Source organism: Toxotes jaculatrix, chromosome 5 (assembly GCF_017976425.1).
Source record: "Toxotes jaculatrix isolate fToxJac2 chromosome 5, fToxJac2.pri, whole genome shotgun sequence".
NCBI lineage: Eukaryota > Metazoa > Chordata > Actinopteri > Toxotidae > Toxotes > Toxotes jaculatrix.
The window spans coordinates 8,277,797-8,295,541 of NC_054398.1; the positions used below are offsets into that span (position 1 = coordinate 8,277,797).

Sequence of the window (17,745 nt, forward strand, 5' to 3'; positions counted from 1 at the left end):
AGGAAATTCTCCAAATGCCAAAAAGCTTGCAGGGCCCGAGATATAAAGCTGCTGGTGCATGCTGTAAACATCGTGCATTGAAAGGTCTTGTGGTTTTAAATAAATTGAAATGATCAGCATAACCTAATCACGTCAGTGCCAGTTCATGTACATCAACATTTTGGTGCACTGCGCCACCTAGTGGCAGTATAGAGTGAGTCGTGTTGCTGATGACAAATCAATTTGTCTTTCAGTTATTTTAAGACTTTTTAGCTGGTACAGTGTCCCACAGATCATCGCAATGTCATGAAATCCTTATGACTCAATAGTTTTATACAGTATTGGCTCCTATAAAAACATGACTGTTTAGCCCAGTCCTGCAGGGAGGAAGTTTGGCACAGAAGCCAGGCATCAGCCACTGGAGCTGGCAGTGGTTCAGTCAGTGGTGAAATATAACAAGGGATATTTACTCAGCTACTGTTACTAGGTATAAATTTGAGGCTTTAATTACTTCATTCATCTAACTGCTAGTTACTGGTTACAGCACATTTGCAGTTTTTGATGAGCATAAACCCTGCACGGTGTGTAGAGAAGTAAAAAAAAAAAAAAAAAAAAAAAACTTCAACTGTAAAACACACAAAAAATATTAAATTGAATCTTTTGAAGTTGGTTTACAATACCCTTTAAAGTTTGAATGTCAGTAAATCACTCTAAAACTGCCTCATGTGAATTGTGCCTGAACACATTTATGCATTATATTGTAATATTTAGTATTTTTACAGTTTTTAGACATGTGTATATATCTCTGTTCTCACTTACATAATGGAACAGAATGCTTCTTTCATTACAGGATTCACCTGTTGAAGTGCTCAAGGCCACTTCAACAGGTGAGGGATGGTTCCTTTGATCCTGAGGCCACAATACCTCTCAAAAAGTAGAAACAGATGCTTCAAACAGCTAGATGAAACAAATCCACTATGATACAAAAGGACAGTAATTACTACACTGAAGCCAAAGCTTAAGTCTTATTTAATGGCCTCCAAACCATTTTTGAGTAACAGTATGTAGCTTGTTTTATATTGTGTATTTTTATTTCTTTGTATCCTCAAACGCACACAACAAACCTCAAACACGCATGCAAGCGCACACACACACACACACACACACACACACACACACACACACACACGCACACACACAAACACACACACACACACACACACACACACACACACACACACACACAGTAGAAGTAGAAAAAAGGACACAGGTGCCGTGACTTAACAGTTTAATGTAAATCCAAGACAAAGTGTGATTACATTTCTACACATATACAATATGCATATGTGAGCATACAAATTCTCATTAATAACTCGATTCACCTCGGAGACCGAAAAAATGATCAAAAGTAACAGTGAATAACAAGCTATAACATAGTTCACCACAACGCGAGCCCCTTCTCACCCTACAGTTAGTAAAGAGGACAATTAAAATAACTATATTCTTCTATCTGACGAAGCTGTTTGTCTGTTAAAATTCCTCCTGTAAAATTTACAATGCTATCATTAGTTTTTTCGAAGCCTAATATAAATTCACTCCATTTTTCTACAACGAAAATGATTAAGAGAAGCACACAACATCATAATGGTAACACAAGCGCTTAGTAGCAAGTACTCAACTTGTTAGGAGGTTTAATTAATCCTTCTTCTTATTGTCATTATTATATTTATTTAAACATTCTATAAAGCCAGTAAAATATCCATTCTCATAACATACTTAATAATATTAGGCTAAGGAACAGGGTATACATAGAACGCTACATCAACAGATTGAAATAATGAGACATCACACCCCAATAAACAAAAGTAAATAAGAAAAGACAGTTAACAGAGAAGTATATTAGGCAATACCGCAGCACACATTAGCTTTATCGACAAAGAATGAGATTTTACACCATTGAGAAACCATACAGCAATGGACACAAAAGGGGGTCAGGGTTTGATGCACTCTTAGGTCTTTAGAAAATGTAAATAAACTGGTATATCGCTTGCAAAATTTTTGTTGTGCAAGTATCTATCCAAGCACTTCAGCTACACTAATTTACTGTTATTATTTTGAGGATGTGCCAAATGGGTATTGGGACTCTAGGTCAAGATGGATATTTTTGTAGTGTAAACATGCAAATCTGTATTTGATCGTAGCTTTGGTCTACCACTTCCAGATTTCGCTTATTCAATTTAACACTACAAAAATAACTGGCTTTGGCTAGAGATCTCTCTGAAATGAGTTGGAAAAGCAACATTTTTAATTTCATTCATGTAAATTAGGACCAAAAGATCTTAACGCCATAGAATATTGGGGATTTAAGGTGGTAGAGGAATGAATATCCTTGTCTGGTTGTACACAAATTAGAATAAATGAATGTGATAGGAAAACAATAAGATTTGAATCAGTTTTGGTTCTTAAATTCATACATTGGAGTCACCTGACACCCTTTATCAGCGATGGCATCAAACCTTGACCACCTCACCCTGAATTCCCCCAAGGAATAGCCAGCAAAAGGAGCAGATCTCCTCAACAAAGGTTAAATAAAAAGAAGAAACTAAAACATACACTCTCATCCAAAAGGGCTTTAAGAATGTTTGTGTAGCTAGATTATGAATTTCCTGGTGACAGAAAGTACATCAGCACATGATTAATCCACCTAACACCTGCTCCTAACCCTTTCGTACTTTGGGAAGCAGCTGCGACTTTGCCAAATGACTTTTACTGTAAGAATGTGTGGGCTTACGGTGCGGGTTGTCCGCTCGCTTCTTGCTTAGCTTCAAGTCACCTTAGCGGAGTTTGTCCGAAGAAGACTAATGTATAGCACTGTGTGCCATGCTCTTAGGAATGTTTCTTGTTGTTTCCAAAGCTCCAGGAAGAGTATTTCACAATAACACCATGAGCAAAGTTGGAAGGTTTGAGTGTATTTAATAAGAGAATGCCAGGCTTCATAGAGAGTGAGATGCTGCCTTGTTCAGTTTTCTCTGATTTAAATGTCACCTTAAAGCTTTAGAGGTATTGTTGGTTATTTGGAAGGCAGTACTCTCACAATAAAGTCGCTAGCTGGGAAGGCTACGCTCACCTCGACAACACAAAACATTTTTACACTCTACTTAAGCACGTTTTGGTAATTGTAAGGTCACTCGATCTACGTTAATGCTCACATTTCTGATTCCCCCCCTTTTTTTTTTATAAAACACAAAACATTGGTTATGTGAAATAGTGTGATAGACAAAGGTATCATACACGTCAAGTTATTTTCCATCATGTTGCACATACAGGGCTTCTCTTAATTGGGTGTTTCATTTGAGAAAATAGTGATTATTCTATAACCCCATAATCATGAGGACAGTGGTAATTTTACATTATTTGTCTTGTATGGGATTTTGCTGGAGATCAGATGTATAATTATTGCATCATGCGTGGCCACTAACAGTGAAGAAATTAAATTAATGGTCACCCACTGAGAAAGATCTAAAGCCATTTCAGATGTCGCAGGTCACATATTACATTCATTTTGCGCAGGTGACCACGGTTTTAAAGGTATAGTTGGTACTTCTTTTTTTTTGATTAATTCATTTTTACAGGTCATTCTATGCCATGGCACGCTAATGTAAAACAACCTTTTTTCTTTTTTTCTTTTTCTTTACAAATTCATTTTCTTACAACACCAATAAAGCTACAACATGAACAATGTAAAAATAACTGGCTTATAAAACAGTTTGGAGAGAGGTTAGATAATTATTCATCATTTCATCATTCAGTCTAGACAGGGGCCAAATGTGAGGAGTAATGAAAGTAAAACAGAGAAAGCTTAAAAAAAAAAAAAACAGACTGCAGCGCTTCTCATAGTTGAATGTCTAGATTCTAAACAAATTAAAGACTGTGCTGTATGCATTAAGTACGTTAAATCCTCCCTGTGTACTTGTACATCTTATGCACACATGCACTTGCTTGGTGGTAAAACAACATTATCAGAAGTTATTGCCTATCTGCTCTAGCAACGTTGTAGAGGATTGCTTGTACTGTTACTGTACTGTGCTGTGCTGTACATGGTCAATTTTTTTAATTCTTTGGTGGGAGGAGCGAAAAAGTCAGAGCGTGACAACATGATCCCCGTGCTGACAAGTGCGGGGACAGGACAGCAGTGTAGCATGGGTAACGCCAAATTCCCTCAAACAGTGGAATGTTTCAGTAGTCTGTCTCATAACAGAGGAGCCAAAAGATTTCAATGGAAAATCATCTCCCTTATGCCTGTGTGCTTAGGCCACAGTGACCTAGAGGAAATTAAGTAGATCAAATAAAATCAAAAGACAATAACAGAACAGAGAAGAATGATGTAACCAGCAACATACTATGTAATCACATCTTTAAGTGCCCGGACCCAAGGCTTGCATGCTGGAGCTGACGGGGAGTGGAGAGTTTTTGGGGAGACAAGTACCAGGATGAAAGACCACTCTGGGGTGTGGCACCCTCAAGCCAAGTATCAATAAGAGCCCCATTGGATTATCATCAACTCAACACTTACTATCCTCAGCAGTGTTGCAATACTTTACACAGGTGCACCCACCTCCACGGAATACTAAATATCACTGTACATCAACCCCCAGGTTACAAAATAGAAATGAGCCTGACATATAATAAAATCACACACACACTCTCATAAAACATCCACAAGAATTATTGCAACAATCTCTAAAAATAAACACAATATGTACTACAGCCATGTCAAAAAGTTCAAGATAATGTTAAGTTAAAAAAAAAAAAAAATCACTTCAAATGCAAGTACTATGGCATACCATGAAGGAGAGGGGAAGGCTTTCACTAAAACCACCAGCAGTTCTGATGTGCCCACGTTCAAGAGGACAAATGAACAGAGGAGATTATTTGTATCATTGGCTACAAGAGTAAATGAAGTCTGTTAAATCAAGCAGCAAACACACAAAGCGACAGCCCTATTGGTTCTCTAAGTGTTCAGGTATCCCATCTGGCTGGCGTGGCGATGTCTGTGGTGTATCTGTTTCGAAGACAAATGGACAGTGGCAACAAATCGTCCACACGGTGCCCTTCCAGGTGTATGCTGTGGCATTTCCCTTCTGTTCTGTTCTTGCAGCTCTGCGATGCTACCCAAACCTCAAACGCAACAAATAACTTCCAATTATCTTTGCAGGAGAAAGAAACAGCAACAGCACAAAAAAAAAAAAAGAGACAACAACAAAAGGATTCATGTCAGAATTCTAAGTGTGCATTCAGGTAAGGTAGTGCCCCTGCGGCTCCTACCAACCAGCCGGGCTCAGTGTTACTATCAACCTGCTCAGTGCCAACTTGCTACCATTTTAGTCCCATTTAAGATAGAGAGTTTCACCCTGCCCTCCACAGTCCCTACCTAAATTGACCCTATTCTTTCAACCAGCCCCCTCACTCGTGCCTACACAGTATCTCTCTCAAACAACCCTCGATACTCTGTCTCTTTGCTGCAGCAAGGCTATCTCTAGCCTCACAGAATCACCCTCGTGGCAACAATCACTTTCTGTCAGGCCCTTCTTCTCGGACTAGCTTTTAACCTTACTTAAAAAGACGACCTCTACTGTGTCGCAAACATTGTACTGTAACTCATTCCCTGTACATGAAAACTGAGCTAATATCTCTGCTCTGTAATCACGATGCATGAATTCCCTTGTGTGATTAAAACAAAAAGACAAATATATTCCAAACTAAAGCCACATTTGGGTGCCACTGTGATAGAGGTTTACAGCTACAGCTATACTGTACATTTTCATATTTACATTAATATCCAGAACAAGTGTAACAAGAATTTATCTATGACTTTGGTAAGTACCCCAGGCAAGTTATCTCATGCACACATCATAAAATAGCTCAGCGTGATACCAACTCGGACATTAATCTTCGTCATCTATTGTAAGCTGTCATTCAGGACAAGAAACAGCAAGGGCTGAGCCTACACCTGGAAGAGAGCTAGAACTGCCCCGACTAGGATGTCAAACCAGGGAAACATGTCTCTCTAAGTATAGCTATAGTCTCTTGTGGCTTTCAGGATCCAAGCCAAGTAAACTGTGTCATTATATCTGTAAGGCACTACGAGGGAACAATGGTCAAAACCTAAAGACTGAAGAGGGTTTTGAGGAGGTGGACTACACACGCATGGCTGACAGTAGCACACACAGACAATCACGTTGTACATGCCTATGTTATTATAACCACTTTGTGCAATCACATTGAAAAAAATCGGAACAAATAAATCTATTGGTATCAGGAAAAAAAAATCTTAAAACAAACAGGTGCAGACTGCTACATTCTAAGAATGGGGTCCAGCTAAGACACCTACCTAAAACTGAAGTATTGTCATAAAGGTGAAACAAAAAGGAAAAATATCTATAAATACACTAAAAAGTTTGTTGTCTTCTGTTGGTTATATTTCCAGAAGCCTCCTCGACTGGAGAAGGTGGAGTGGGGGAAGTTGCCTCTCTTTTCTCCCCACGCCATGAATGATTTGGAAATATTAAGACAGTTCAAGGCCATCAATATTTTTTTCTTTGAAGAGCAGCAGGTTTCCGTATTTCACCTTCTCCCAAATCTCTTGGGATTCCACACTTCCAGTCAGTAACCCCTGTTCAGCAGTCGCTTCCCAAATTTTAGAGGGGAAAATAAAAGAAAACAAATCAGAAAACCTCAACTGTCCCAAAAGGCCTCTTTCAAACCTCACTGTAAAAATAATGAGACATTACTTCCCTCATAAAGTAAAGCGAAGAATAGACAAATAAAAGCAAAAACTGGCTCTTTCAGGAAGAAAAAAAAAAACAAAACTGAAAGAAATTTTGAACTGTACCCCTCTGAAATTCAACCCCCATCTTTCCCTTCAAGAGAGGCTGTGAATCTTTTTTTCTTTTTCTCTCTGTCGTTATTTCTTCAAGTTATACGTGACAGTTTCATGAGGATTGCATGTTCCTCTGTCTCTGTTTATGTCTGAGGTTGAGGAGAGGATGTTTAGGATGTCGACTCGGGGCGGGTGGGTTCATGGGGAAGCAGCAGTGCTGGGTCAGGCTCTCCAGTGTCAGTCAGTGTCTTCTCTAGAGGTAAGGGTATTGGTTGACCTTGGTGGGGCTCAGCGGGTATCCAGTGTAGACAGTGGAGGCGGGTGAAGCGCTGATGTAGGCCTGGTGGGCAAACTGGGCCTGGTACTGACTGTGGTGCAGGGTGGGCGATGGCAACACACGGTGGCCCATGCTGACTGGGACCTGGTGGACGATGCTGGGTGGGTAGCTTCCGTGCTGGACCGCATGGCGCGCCGAGCCTTGTGACGCCACCAGGTGGGCCACAGTGCCGGTGGAGCCCAGAGCAGTGGGGGCTGTGTAGGTGTAGAGGTGGGGCTGGCTAGGCAGGTGTGTGGCGGCCAAGTGCGGGTGGACGTTGCCCGTGTGAGATGGGCTGTTGTGATGGAAGGAGTACGGGGCCTGAGTGGCGATGGTGGGGGTGATGTAGGCCTGCTGGCGTCGATGACCTCCGTTTCGCTCGGCTACCATGTGCTGCTGGGCCTGGAAAAGGAGATGAAAGAGACAAACATTTAAACATGTTCCTAAGAAGTTGACAATTTGTAGATCTGAGGTTTCTTACACACATATTCACACACTGATAGTGATTATTCACATCTCTCCATACCTGGCTGAGATTGAGAGGCTGCTGCTGGAGGGGGTGTGGCCCTGAGCGCTGCTGTCGGTAGGATCCACCTCCAGTCACGCCCCCTGGTACGTGATTATTGCCAGACACTACTCCATTGGACGATTTGAACTTGTAAGCTGAATTCTGATGGTTCATTGCATCTGCAAGGGAGAGGATACAAGTTTGGTTAATGAGGAAGCAGCAAGTTTTAATACATAATAATTACTCGCTAATTCACGCGGCTGTGTTTTAGGTTAGGAAAGAGTCAGAGTCCTTTACCTGGCATCAGGCGCTCACACTCATTCGGGACCTCACTGTTCTGGGTTTTGAGAGGGGGGATGATGATGGTGCGGGGGTTCCCGTTGTTGTAGTTGTCCAGTATGGTGGTCTTTGTGTCGTAGCTGTTGTTGTTGGGGGGTCTGGACTCCACAGTGTAGGGGCTGTTGTTGCTGGAACAGTCGGAGTCGGGTGAATCATGGACTGTCACACAACTGATGACATTCTTCCTCTGTTTTGAAGATGAGCTGGTGGAAACAAAAAGCGCGGGGGGGGGGGTGTTCAAATTCAATTCCAGTGACTTTAATGTGAAAACATACATCTGATTTGTTAAAAATCCATTGTTGCCATTACCAGTTAACTTCCTGTCACTTCCTGCTCAGGATCACTTGCCTTGTATTTCAGTATATCACACCAGTCATGTGCTGTCACTGACATATCATCATGTTTGTTTGACAAATGGCTCTATGGCTATAAAACAGATTTGATCGGCTGTCACAAAACACCAACACCCCACAGATTACCACTGACCTTGAGTAGCCCAAGATAGCATTTTATGACCTCAGATCAAATCATGTTTTATTGTCACACAGTCGTCACAGTTACACAAACACAAACATGTGTCGCTGAAAATACCTAATTACGTTAGACACTATTTTGTAACTGAAAATGAGATCACAGGACAAGTAAGATGACAGAAAGTTGGCTTCTCGGTTTTGCTGGCAATGGTGGGAAAATACCTCTATCCTCCTAAGTCAAAACAATGTTTTTGAAAAGGCTCTCAGTCTTTATCTCAGCTGATCTCAGTCTGCAGCCCTGTGATGTTTTTATTGTGGAAATTCATATTGCAATGACAAGCCTGCAAATCTCTTTTATCAGCAGCAATTCATAGTGAAATGACAAGCACTGATGACCCCAATGATAAACAAACGTTTTAGTGCGTATAAAAAGAACCACATTAATTACCAAAAATCCGGAACTGACCTGTTGTTTTGTTTGTGGTCATCTTCCTCATCTGTGTCGCTGCTGATGGTGATGATGCTGACTGCAGGGCTGGGCGTGTCAGGGATGATGATGGTCTGTCTGGGGACGTGGTGCTGGTGCTGATGGTCGCGGGTGGTGCTGGAAGCCTGCTCTGCTTCGCTAGCCCCCCAACTGCTGCCGCCACACAGCTGCGGGGGTGGACAGTTGGAGGCCGAGGTGTTCTGTAGCACAGCGCAACGTGGGGGCGTGTTCTCCTTCACCCTCTTGGAGCGCTGCGGGGACAGCACCGCCTGGGAGGATGACACCTCGTAGGCTGACATGTTCCTGAGATAAAGACAGAGGTGGGGTGAGTGTTTCATAAGAGGTCATAAAGCACAGATATGAAGATCGAAGACCTCAAAATCAAAAGCTGTGAGATATCATGATCTTATTGTGATGACCTCAAGTTGCCAGGACGACCATGTATATAATAAGTCTAGAGCTGCCTGAGTGTTAAAAGAGTACCTGGCAGACATCTGGTGCTGTTTGTTCTTTTTGGAAGAGGAGCTGTTATTGGTTGAGTGCTGCCTCATAACATGTGCCACTCCCACATTGAGTGTCTGGTTTGATGGGAGTGTGACGTGGCCAGCCAACAAGGCTGGCTGCTGCATGATGGGATTATAATGGCTGCCATGAGGGTGGGAATTCCTGCAATATAACACAGTTTTAAGTTAACACAACAATTAGAAACCTGTAAATGAAGCATCAGTGCATGAGAAACTGAAAAATACATTAATACATCATTGAATAATCAAATCCAACACTGGTAGGGAATAAGATAAGTATTTCCCATAAAAGCCAGCTGGTGGCAGCAGCTAACTTTTTAAAAGAAGACCCAAGGAGGAGAGGGAGAGAGCAAAGAGGGAGGGCAGAGGAGCTGACACCAGCAGCTGTGGAGCGATAGCTCTGCAGAGGAAGTGCGACACTTTCCCAATCATCTCTCAGAGGACAACAGAGCTGCCACTGGCCAGGAAGGGAGGGAGAGATGGGGAGGGTGGTGTCTAGTCATAGATGGACGGCTCTGAATGAATCTGAGCATATATGGCCCCAGCAGCCCTCCACACATACACGATATATACCTGCATCCTCCTTATCTCCCTGCAGATTGCCCTCTCCCGTCTATCCATCCATTTATTAAGTCATCGCAGTGACAGGTTATAGTTGACATGATGTCTCTACATGTACATATATTCTCCCTGAGGTAAATCTGCTCTTATAAAACCACCAGCGGTCACGTGGGGAGTGTGATTCACTGAAGATAAAGGACAAGCTGTCAGGGACACTCCTCGGCCAATCAGTCGTATGCCATACCATCTTCCTCTAGCATATTTTACCTATACACGCCATAAAACCACTGCTGGCCTTTGAAATCCATTTATCTGACCTGAACTGCAGACTTACCCCTGGTATTATGTGCACAAACTTGATTTTACAAAGTGCTTTTATTTTGAAGCTTTAAAATGACACACGTTATTTATCCAGCTAAATCTCAGTGGGTTTAAAAATTACAGGCCACAACCTCCAGACATCAAAGTACTCTCCTGAATCAGTGAAGGTTAAAACTGGCTGGGAGCGGTTAAAAGTAGGGAAGCAGTGCTGTTCACCTCCAGTTGGCGAGAGGCTGTGTGCTGCTCATGGAGTCGGGGATGACAGTGGCATGCTGGACTGAGGTGTGGGTGAGCTGCTGCCAGGCTGGAGGCAGCAGGATCTGCTGGGTGCCGCTGGGCCAGGCCTGCTGAGATACGAGAACACAGAGTGGGGGATAAACAAAGAGGGGGAGAAGACAGAGAGTGGAGATTGAAAGGACATAAAAAGAGACAAGGAAAAACAGTCAGCTGTCATATGACAAAACATGAGTTTTATTAATTTGCTTTATGAAGTTAGCCTGCAAAGTTATCCATGATTAATTTATTTGAGTCTTTTAATTCAAACATTATAAATGCATGAACAAAGGAAACTCATTGAACCTGGCTGATTAGTTCGAGGGTGTTGTGATAAATTACTGTATCTTTTCAAAAGTGAATAACAGCTGGTTTAAACTTGCTACTGGGCATGCAAAATGAACTCCGCCAGCCTCAAGGAGACATCCATCGACAAAAGAGATAAGACCAGGACTTAATAAAGATGTAGAGCAGCTCCTTTCTTTGTGCGCTTGTGTATGATAGACCGGGCCCGTGTGTGTGTGCGTGGGTGTATGTGCTTGTCTGTGAGCTATTGTGATTATGTGTTTGACTTGAATCAAACCAACCTATGTTCTAATTAAATTCATAGGCTTATTCAAGCTTCTGTGAAAAAGGCTACTTTGTATTTCTGATGCAGAGCAGGAGGAGTAATATGCCCCAAGATGTGCCAAGATGGGTGTGTGTGCATGCATGCCCGAACGTGTTTGTGTGTTACTGTGTGCGTAACCCTAATAGTTTAATGCAGTTCTATTGATTAGCACTTTAATGTCAGGGCTAATGAATTGTTCCTTTAATACCATTTGCACATCTATTTACAACAGCATCAGTATGTGCTGCAACGCACACACGTTTAAATAGAGGAAGAGAGAGACACACAGAGAAGTGAGAGTCAGAGCCGCCATACAAAATGCAAAGCAGGTAATATGTGCATATAGTAGAATAACTTTATTTTTACTTTATTTTTTAATCTTTATCTTTATTTTCATACATTTGTGTTTCTCTGTCTGTTCCCATTATATTCTGACACAAAGTGGCTGCTCTGTAGTCTGGCTGCAGGCTTGTGCAAGTTGAACTGTTTTTGTCTGAGGTAGGTTGCAAAGCAAAAACCAGCCGGCCTGTGGCTGAAACGCTGCGGCTTGAGGAGGGGGGGGCGGCATCTGCAGGCCAGCCTGCCTTGTCTGTGCATTTATGACTGACATCTCTAATGGAACATTCTGGAGCTGGAGATGGTCTTTACATCTTAGACCACATCCAAGGCCTTTTATCAACATGCCATTAAGAGACACTAATACATCCATCCATCTCCTGCTCCTCCTCCTCCTGCTCGCTCTATCTCCATTCCTGGCACTCTACATGCCTCTCTCACTAGGCGTCTGCGTTGTGTAACCAGCCTGTCTGCCCTGAAATGGTAACCCAGTTAAGAAGCCGTTTTCTTTCTTCTCAGAGCCTACCATCACTATCAGCGGCCCACTGCCTCCCACCTCGACCTACACTCCCCGGGTGAAAACCCTTTGTCACCTCAGGGCTTTGAAAGCCCCAGCTCTCACTCCCCAATTGTTTCCACATTTTCTGCATTCCTGCTCCAGATAAAGGTCCTGCTGGTTTCCCTGCCTCCCTTCTTTGGAGCCTCCTTCGCTCTGCCCCCTCTCCGCACACCCAAGGAGCTCGGGGAGGGGGTAAACTCGCATGGGTCCAAGGTTGGCGAAAGGTGCAGGAGGGGTGGCAGCGAGCAGTGGGTGGGAGAAGGCACAGGTGGGGGGAATGCAACCAAGAGGCAAACAACGCCTCAGCCAAGCCTGCGAGACCTCCCACGGTAAAGGAATAAACACGGAGAAACACACACACACACACCACACACCAAGTTATTAGGTGCACTGCTCGCTGGCCTATATAAACCATCTGCTTACGTTAACTGTTGCCTGTCTTTGTTTAACATGTGTGCAGACAGAGGTTATAGTGAACACCTGCAGAGCGTGGCAGCAATGTGTGGCTTACTCTTAATATAACAATTCATGTAATTTGTGTTTTTTTTTAATAAAACATAGATGTTTTATTTTTCTTTCCTTTGATAGATCCATCATATCCATGAATCTGGTGATGTTATGAGTTCTCTGGTCATGCAAAGCCTCATCCAAGCTTCCCCTGACCTTCCAGGATCCTCTGAGGCCTGTAATTTGGAGCGCCTGACTTGGAACCAGCCCTGGAGCTAATCACCATTTGGTATCTGACAGATTAACCCGCCATAGAAATACAGGCGCGAGCACACACACATATACACACAGAGCTTGCTGCCTGCCTGCCTACTGCATGATTAACTGGAGATAAGGGAGCGCTTCAAAACTCCCTGGATTCTCAGGGATATTTAAAGCCTTCATGGAAATTTCCATAGGGAAAGAGGTGGTGTGGCAATGGAAGTGGTCTACTGTGTGTGTGTGTGTTCAGAGAGAGAGTGATGCACAGTCACTCTCTGTTACTTCCAACAACTGTATATTAGCAGCTAAAGCTCCGGCTCCACTGTGCAGGCTCCAGTGAAGGCCTTCTCTGTGTGAAAGGCTCCTGCCTTTGTGTGCATCAGACCGTGGCAGCCTCAGCCTCCAGGAGAGCGGGGCAGCAGAGAGAGCGAGGGGGAGAGAGTACGAGGAGAGAGAGAGAGAGAGGCAGGGAGCAATGCACAGAAGAGTGCTCAGGAAAAAACAGCTGCCAGCAGGAGCAGGGTCACGAACATTGAGTGATTTCCAGCCTCCATCGATAGATACTATTCTTAGTGAAGGCTTATGAAAAAAAAAGGATGCAGAGAGCTTTGTTGGAATGTGAGCAGTTCCAAGTCTCACAGGCACTGTTATTGTTAAGACCCACAAAACTCTATTAGTTTTCTCTCTGTGATGCTCGAACATCTTCCTACCTGTGTAAGCAGGCCAGGTTGGATCTGCAGAGGCTGGGCACCAGGGGCCTGCGTCACTATGGGAACAGCATTCTCCATCCGCACAGAGTAACTGGTGTGCTTGGAAGGGGACGCCTGCAGCCCTGTGCACAGATAAAGCACATGCACAGAGGATGGCAACAAATAAGTACAGCAGTAACCTCCACATCTGTCGCTTATAAACAACACCATGCTCTCTGCAAAATTAAGAGCGAGAGATCAGATAACGGGTTATATGCGCAAGCTGATTTATTTGCATTCAACAGATGTCAGAACCCTTCTGCTACGTTCAAATATAGCAGTGCGACTGAGAGAAACAAAAACAGTAGTCATGGCAATAGTATAAAAACAGTTGCTAATAATGGATTTTTTATTATCACCCATTCCACAGAAAGAATAAATAAACAAATAAAATAATGCCTCTGAGCTCTTCTGTCCTCCCAGTGCAAACACAGAGGAGACAAAGGGGGTGTGAGTTAGCATTTCCCATAGATATTACATTTCTTTTTAGATTATTTATTTCCTCATCAAGTTATCATTGAATCACCGTTTTTCTATGGCACGACTGACACCACCTGTGGGGTGTCAGGCTAAAGCTGCAAAACAAAAAGACAAAAAGCCAGCTGTCTGGGCACAGAGACAGAACTTGAATACAGCACCACATTTATGGTACTGGATTTTATCCTCATATCAATATGCATTGTACTTTGTCCTCATAGCACGGCTTTTGCTTTTGCAGGTGCTCATGGATAAAATGTCATGTTTTGCACAGATCACCACATATCTCATTCGATCCATTCATGCTAATGTACACTGACTGGTCAGACCTCCTTACCTTGGAAGCCAGGTGGGCAGACGATGAGCGCCTGCTGGAAGGGGTCGGGCCGGGCAGCGCAGAGCTGAGGTGCCCCCGGCTGAAGGGGCATGCTCCTCTGGGCCACGGCCGCCATGGAGGCAGCTGAGGGCTGGTAGAGTGCAGATTGGTAGTTTAGTATGGAGACATCAGGACTTGCAAAGGAAAGGGTGGCATTGTTGGTGGAGGAGGGAGCCAGGTTGGTGGCCTAAAGGAATGATGGGACCAAAATAAAAATCATGAGAGTGGAGGAACTGATGGGAATGACAGGGAAGTGGAAACGCTCCAAGGAAGAAAGGCTGAATAGCAGGCAAAGATAACAACACCTAAAGATGCAAAACAACCACCAGAGACATCAATAGAAGATGGATAGCGGGGCATCCATCAGTGATGAAAGCTGATGGAAGAATGAGGAAATTGGACGACTGATTTGAACATGTCTTAAAATATGCGCATTGCTGATTTGATTAATTGGAGGGAGAGAAAGGATGGAGGAGAGACGCAATCAATGCTATAATTCTTAGAATAATCAACCATCAATGAGCAAAATGCCACCAGAACAAATTTAGACTGAGATTTTGATCATTTTATATCATTGACAGTGTTTACTGACCTTATGTCTTTAGACTAGAATAATGCACGGCCGGACAGGAAATGTTGACTGTCTATGGTGGCAATATACCCTACATGAATTCATTGATGCTTTATATATCTCAGTGCACTACTTAAAAACAATTAACCACCCAGCAACATTTTCCCTTTTTATCACACTTAAATGAGCGTTTAAGTCCTAAGGAGATCATATTACAATATCATATAAATGTTACAGAATGATGATGAGTCAATATAATGAGCTGCAGCAAAAACTGACATTTCATGTCACAGCTTCACTATCTAGCCCCCGAATCAATACGCCTGACAGGAGTAATATTTCACAGCCAACAGTCATTCTATAATTATGTAAGCTTAGGTAACTCCAGCATGTCTTGACCATTAATATGGAATATTAAGACCGCCTGGGAAAGTCCTGGAGACAAACAAATGCTTTTAAGAGACACCATTTGCTCAGCTCGTAAGTAGTATTTGCTCCACGAGACACTGTCTAATTTTAGCCCTTTCATTAAGCGTACATGGGGGTGGAGGGAAATACAGAGACAGCGCTTTCATTTTTCATCTGTTCTCTTTAGCGTGTTCAATGAACACCAGGGGAGGGAACATAATCAATATGGCACTGTGGCATTCATCATAAACAAGCACGGAAGCAGCAAAATACAAGCCAAAGATGCATTCCAGCCTTGCAAATGAATCGAGCTGAATAAATCACTAACTTAAGTCTGTCTATATGCCCTGAGAGCCAGGCGCAGAAAAGACAAGCCGAGGGAATGTTAATCCATTTAAATCACAGCAAGATGGGGTTTTTGTCGCATGCTACACGGTGTGAGCTGGCTCGATATAGTTGGTGATAAAGAACTCTGTTTACTGAAGAGAGGGGTAGTGGGTGGGTAGGTGGGGGCAGAGTGAGCCGGAGTTGTAACTAAGCACAGTCTGGAAAACCTTGCAACCCAAACGCTCGGTGATTCCGGCAGCAGCCAAAAGTCAGCAGTTTCGATTCACAGACCGTACGTGAACGAAGTGGTAAAGCACCACAGGCTTGACCCAGAGAAATGGGAGGAAAGAAGAGAAGACAGGGGAGGACAGGAGGGAGAGGAGGGGAAAAGAGAGGAAGCCTGGTAAAGGGATTCTTAAGGCCTGAAAGCCCCAGAATGCAAGGCAAGCAGGAAGTAGGGCTTGTCATGTGTGTAATCAGCACTTTGTGACAATCCCACAGGACCTGGGGCACAGACAGAAATGCAGGCAGACAGATATACATGCACCAAGGCAGAAAGGCAGAATGGCAGGCCAGTAAGCAAAGGAACGTGCAGATAGACAGGAAGAACGGACGGAAATAAACAGAACAAAGGGGCAAATACAGGCTGCTAGGCTGTGCAACCACTGACATTTGGCTGTTTCTGGTTAAGACAACATTGGACTGGCCGTGACAGCAAATGCATTATTCATATTTTTTCTTAAAGAGTTTGTGCTCGGCTTTAATTGTCCATTTTTACACGTTCTATACTTTGTCAGAATGCTATTATTTTGAAGGTCACATACATACTTTTGCTTTTTCGATCTGCATTTCTTTTTATAAACAGGATATGTCTCTACAGCAATTTTATCTGAGACCACCGTGAAAATGCAGCAAACCACAGCTAAAATAATTTACATACTTGCACCTGACAACAAAGAACTTCACTATTAGTGGTTGCCTAATAGCATACTGATGAATGAGGCTGTTTATGTATTTTTTTCAGTTTACCTGGCTGTGCACAGTGTTCAGCTGGTTGTTGAAGGTCATGGTGAGGTTGGTGGAGGTGCTAGGGGCCACGTGGGTTATAAAGGGCGTCTTGCTCTGGTTGACCGTGTCGTACATGTTGACACGGCGCTTACAGATCTCCATGTTTTGGAAGCACGACTTCACACTGCACAGAGAGAGAGTGAGGGAGACAGAGAAGGAATGAGCGCTGAGTCTTGTGACAGTGGCAGATGTTACTTCAGTGTTCAAAATGATAATTATGTAAATAACGAAAACAGAGCCTATTCGTACTGTGTGCTGTGTGGGAAATCGAGGAGATGTGACATAGTAACGAAGGGGTGGTTGAGCGTTTCGATTGGGGTGATCCTCTTGTCGGCGTCGATGGTCAGCATCTTGGTTAACAAGTCGATGAACTCCCTCCTGTCAGCCTTTTCTGCCAGCATGTCACTCCCCTCCAGATCTGATGTCATGTTCACCTGGATGCGTGAGACAAACACACGAACACACACGCTTCTTAGCATTTCAAATATTTCTTCAATGGCTGATTGAGTATTCAAGGTCTCTAATGTTTCTGCAGACGACAGAGAAAAATCTCTCCCGCAGTTCATTCCCACAGAGAGACCTATTAATACTCACAAGGCCTCATCAGTTAGGGTGTCAGTTTGTGTGTCACAGAGCCCAGTGATAACCTTGCACCTTAGTGACACTATAAACATTTGCACTGGTATTCATAGCACCACTTGAAATATCTCCTGGCGCCTTCACCGAGATTTTTATCTATTCCTAAGATGTGAAAACAAACAAAAAACACGAACCCAATAAATACTGCCATTGGCCGGTCGTTAAAGAACCCTTTCACAACGGACACCAATTTCTGAGTGCTTCTGAAAAAGCTGACACAAGACAACTTCACCTAAATATGTTCTGAGGCAGTTCT

The 17,745-nt window shown here is 43.2% G+C and overlaps 1 protein-coding gene across 1 annotated transcript in view; it reads right to left on the reverse strand.

The window, feature by feature from the left end:
- Positions 1-1,252: 1,252 nt before the first annotated feature.
- hipk2 (homeodomain interacting protein kinase 2) overlaps positions 1,253-17,745 on the reverse strand; it is a 71,058-nt gene continuing 54,565 nt past the window's right edge. The window contains exons 6-15 of the mRNA XM_041037593.1: positions 17,100-17,284; positions 16,812-16,974; positions 14,438-14,663; positions 13,585-13,706; positions 10,605-10,735; positions 9,466-9,648; positions 8,962-9,285; positions 7,981-8,225; positions 7,702-7,862; positions 1,253-7,577 (exon numbers count right to left, since the gene is read on the reverse strand). Of these exons, the coding sequence (XP_040893527.1) occupies positions 7,113-7,577; positions 7,702-7,862; positions 7,981-8,225; positions 8,962-9,285; positions 9,466-9,648; positions 10,605-10,735; positions 13,585-13,706; positions 14,438-14,663; positions 16,812-16,974; positions 17,100-17,284 (2,205 nt within the window). The 3' untranslated portion in view covers positions 1,253-7,112. The remainder of the gene's footprint in view (positions 7,578-7,701; positions 7,863-7,980; positions 8,226-8,961; positions 9,286-9,465; positions 9,649-10,604; positions 10,736-13,584; positions 13,707-14,437; positions 14,664-16,811; positions 16,975-17,099; positions 17,285-17,745) is intronic.